Source organism: Phoxinus phoxinus (assembly GCF_949152265.1).
Source record: "Phoxinus phoxinus genome assembly, chromosome: 19".
In the NCBI taxonomy this organism is placed as follows: Eukaryota; Metazoa; Chordata; class Actinopteri; order Cypriniformes; family Leuciscidae; genus Phoxinus; species Phoxinus phoxinus.
The window spans coordinates 32,871,004-32,876,003 of NC_136894.1; the positions used below are offsets into that span (position 1 = coordinate 32,871,004).

Sequence of the window (5,000 nt, forward strand, 5' to 3'; positions counted from 1 at the left end):
ACTACTACTATTCATTCCTCACTGAAGACTACTAAGAACTACTATATACAGGTTCATAATAAACATGAATAATGCATCATTTGTAATAAAAGGTAACCCTAATGACTCAAGTGTTACTACATCTTTCTAAAGGAACTACTCATTATTTGGACCAGTATCTAAAGTGAAGACCACGGGAACACTAGTAATGACTAAAGTGTTACCAAATCCATCGGAAGGAATTACTATTCAAAAATCTCAAAAGCTTACAATTGCATTATTCTTGTTAATTATGAAACTTGTATATACTAGTCTTCAGTGAGGAATGAATAGTAGTAGTTACTGATTATGAGTTAATCAGAGTTTCTTGTTAGTTAATAGTAGACACTAGTGTAACGATTGGTTGAAGAATAGGAGGAAGCAGGATCCACGTGCAAAAGGGATTTATTAAATAAACTTAAATAAATTAAATAAGACTTAGACTAAGGAACAGGACTAGGGAACAGAACAACCAACAAACAACGTTAAGAACTCACAAAGACTGAACTAGGACACAGGGCTTAAATACACAGGCAAACAAGCTTAACAAGATAACAAGGGGCGTGGCTAATCAGAAACAGCTGCGGAGACTAATACAAAAGAAAAACTACAAAGGACTACAAACCATGGCAGGAAATAACAAAAGTCCACACAAGACAAGGACTCCTGACAACTACTGTAAGATGTTAATAGTGCGTTACTCATTTGTGCCTGTGCAGTTATTCATTAATGAAGGAACATTATTCTAAAGTGTTACCGTTATTTCTTGTTTATAGCTGTGAAGAGTTGGAAGAGTTTTTAACAAGTCACGCGATTTATAAACAGAGCGACTGTACATGCGATTCGCTGATCAGCTTCACCTTCAGTGATGACATCATTCGACCGGTCAGTGTCCTGCTGATGGAGAGACACACCGACGACACTCACCTCCGATCCCGATCCCAATCCCAATCCCAATCCTGACAGAAACACAGTCAGAGGGACATCAGGAACACAGTCAGAAGAACATCAGGAACACAGTCAGAGGAACATCAGGAACACAGTCAGAGGGACATCAGGAACACAGTCAGAGGGACATCAGGAACACAGTCAGAGGAACTTCAGGAACACAGTCACAGGGACATCAGGAACACAGACAGAGGAACATCAGGAACACAGTCAGAGGAACTTCAGGAACACAGTCAGAGGAACATCAGGAACACAGTCAGAGGAACATCAGGAACACAGTCAGAGGAACATCAGGAACACAGTCAGAGGAACATCAGGAACACAGTCAGAGGAACATCAGGAACACAGTCAGAGGGACATCAGGAACACAGTCAGAGGAACTTCAGGAACACAGTCACAGGGACATCAGGAACACAGACAGAGGAACATCAGGAACACAGTCAGAGGAACATCAGGAACACAGACAGAGGAACATCAGGAACACAGTCAGAGGAACATCAGGAACACAGTCAGAGGAACTTCAGGAACACAGTCAGAGGAACATCAGGAACACAGTCAGAGGAACATCAGGAACACAGTCAGAGGAACATCAGGAACACAGTCAGAGGAACATCAGGAACACAGTCAGAGGGACATCAGGAACACAGACAGAGGAACATCAGGAACACAGTCAGAGGAACATCAGGAACACAGTCAGAGGAACATCAGGAACACAGTCAGAGGAACATCAGGAACACAGTCAGAGGAACATCAGGAACACAGTCAGAGGAACATCAGGAACACAGTCAGAGGAACATCAGGAACACAGTCAGAGGGACATCAGGAACACAGTCAGAGGAACATCAGGAACACAGTCAGAGGAACATCAGGAACACAGACAGAGGAACATCAGGAACACAGTCAGAGGAACATCAGGAACACAGTCAGAGGAACATCAGGAACACAGTCAGAGGAACATCAGGAACACAGTCAGAGGAACATCAGGAACACAGTCAGAGGAACATCAGGAACACAGACAGAGGAACATCAGGAACACAGTCAGAGGAACATCAGGAACACAGTCAGAGGAACATCAGGAACACAGTCAGAGGAACATCAGGAACACAGTCAGAGGGACATCAGGAACACAGTCAGAGGAACATCAGGAACACAGTCAGAGGGACATCAGGAACACAGTCAGAGGAACATCAGGAACACAGTCAGAGGAACATCAGGAACACAGTCAGAGGAACATCAGGAACACAGTCAGAGGGACATCAGGAACACAGTCAGAGGGACATCAGGAACACAGTCAGAGGGACATCAGGAACACAGTCAGAGGGACATCAGGAACACAGTCAGAGGGACATCAGGAACACAGTCAGAGGGACATCAGGAACACAGTCAGAGGGACATCAGGAACACAGTCAGAGGGACATCAGGAACACAGTCAGAGGGACATCAGGAACACAGTCAGAGGGACATCAGGAACACAGTCAGAGGGACATCAGGAACACAGTCAGAGGAACATCAGGAACACAGTCAGAGGGACATCAGGAACACAGTCAGAGGGACATCAGGAACACAGTCAGAGGGACATCAGGAACACAGTCAGAGGGACATCAGGAACACAGTCAGAGGGACATCAGGAACACAGTCAGAGGGACATCAGGAACACAGTCAGAGGGACATCAGGAACACAGTCAGAGGAACATCAGGAACACAGTCAGAGGAACATCAGGAACACAGTCAGAGGAACATCAGGAACACAGTCAGAGGAACATCAGGAACACAGTCAGAGGGACATCAGGAACACAGTCAGAGGGACATCAGGAACACAGTCAGAGGGACATCAGGAACACAGTCAGAGGAACATCAGGAACACAGTCAGAGGGACATCAGGAACACAGTCAGAGGGACATCAGGAACACAGTCAGAGGGACATCAGGAACACAGTCAGAGGGACATCAGGAACACAGACAGAGGAACATCAGGAACACAGTCAGAGGAACATCAGGAACACAGTCAGAGGAACATCAGGAACACAGTCAGAGGGACATCAGGAACACAGTCAGAGGGACATCAGGAACACAGTCAGAGGAACATCAGGAACACAGTCAGAGGGACATCAGGAACACAGTCAGAGGAACATCAGGAACACAGTCAGAGGAACATCAGGAACACAGTCAGAGGAACATCAGGAACACAGTCAGAGGGACATCAGGAACACAGTCAGAGGAACATCAGGAACACAGTCAGAGGAACATCAGGAACACAGTCAGAGGAACATCAGGAACACAGTCAGAGGAACATCAGGAACACAGTCAGAGGGACATCAGGAACACAGTCAGAGGAACATCAGGAACACAGTCAGAGGGACATCAGGAACACAGTCAGAGGAACATCAGGAACACAGTCAGAGGGACATCAGGAACACAGTCAGAGGAACATCAGGAACACAGTCAGAGGAACATCAGGAACACAGTCAGAGGGACATCAGGAACACAGTCAGAGGAACATCAGGAACACAGTCAGAGGAACATCAGGAACACAGTCAGAGGGACATCAGCAACACAGTCAGAGGGACATCAGGAACACAGTCAGAGGGACATCAGGAACACAGTCAGAGGAACATCAGGAACACAGTCAGAGGGACATCAGGAACACAGTCAGAGGAACATCAGGAACACAGTCAGAGGAACATCAGGAACACAGTCAGAGGAACATCAGGAACACAGTCAGAGGAACATCAGGAACACAGTCAGAGGAACATCAGGAACACAGTCAGAGGGACATCAGGAACACAGTCAGAGGAACATCAGGAACACAGTCAGAGGAACATCAGGAACACAGTCAGAGGAACATCAGGAACACAGTCAGAGGGACATCAGGAACACAGTCAGAGGGACATCAGGAACACAGTCAGAGGAACATCAGGAACACAGTCACAGGGACATCAGGAACACAGTCAGAGGAACATCAGGAACACAGTCAGAGGAACATCAGGAACACAGTCAGAGGAACATCAGGAACACAGTCAGAGGAACATCAGGAACACAGTCAGAGGAACATCAGGAACACAGTCAGAGGAACATCAGGAACACAGACAGAGGAACATCAGGAACACAGTCAGAGGAACATCAGGAACACAGTCAGAGGAACATCAGGAACACAGTCAGAGGAACATCAGGAACACAGTCAGAGGAACATCAGGAACACAGACAGAGGAACATCAGGAACACAGTCAGAGGAACATCAGGAACACAGTCAGAGGAACATCAGGAACACAGAGCAGCTGAATTGGGTGTAGGGTGAGAGTAAAACACTGACCGCTGTATCTGCCCTGCAGCGCTTCGCTGCGCTCCGTCCCTCTGAGGGCCGTGACCTTCACACTGACCTCTCTCCTGCGGTCGAACCCCTCGATCACGGCTTTGGGCTCAGACTTACTCACGCTCAGCTCACGCTCGGCTCCTGCTGAACACAACCCAGACAGCAACACTTTCAGATATCGGGCCCTATTTTAACGATCTAAGCACATGGTCTAAACAGCACTTAGGGCGTGTCCGATTCCACTTTTGATAGTTAAGCGACAGGAAGATTATTAACGTGGCGAAATGCTGTGTAATAAGTGGTATGACTGTATACCGTATCTCTTAAATGTCGGTCTAGTTTAAACTCACCGCTGCAACTGCTCTCCGCAGAAGCTTTGCGATTAAAGACCTAATAAATATGTCAAGTCAGATAAATATTTTGTGTCTAATTATTTACTTAGTGGGATAATGTACATTAAGCCGGTTGTTATCTCAGAATAAACCCCTTCAGGCTGATGGAAGACCTGATCCTGATCACCCTGTCGGGTGTATTCTGAGATAAGAGATGTGTGTCAGCGCTCACCTGAGCCGGTGCTGTACGCGAGTGTGTGTCAGCGCTCACCTGAGCCGGTGCTGTACGCGAGTGTGTGTCAGCGCTCACCTGAGCCGGTGCTGTACGCGAGTGTGTGTCAGCGCTCACCTGAGCCGGTGCTGTACGCGAGTGTGTGTCAGCGCTCACCTGAG

At 47.2% G+C, this 5,000-nt stretch overlaps 1 protein-coding gene across 3 annotated transcripts in view; it reads right to left on the minus strand.

The window, feature by feature from the left end:
* col14a1b (collagen, type XIV, alpha 1b) overlaps positions 1-5,000 on the minus strand; it is an 87,586-nt gene that overhangs the window by 70,849 nt on the left and 11,737 nt on the right. Inside the window, exons 4-5 of one of the 3 annotated variants that reach the window (XM_079592074.1) lie at positions 4,276-4,419; positions 879-977 (exon numbers count right to left, since the gene is read on the minus strand). The exons of the other annotated variants lie outside the window; for them this stretch is intronic. Of the exons in view, the coding sequence (XP_079448200.1) occupies positions 879-977; positions 4,276-4,419 (243 nt within the window). The remainder of the gene's footprint in view (positions 1-878; positions 978-4,275; positions 4,420-5,000) is intronic. 3 annotated transcript variants of the gene reach the window in all.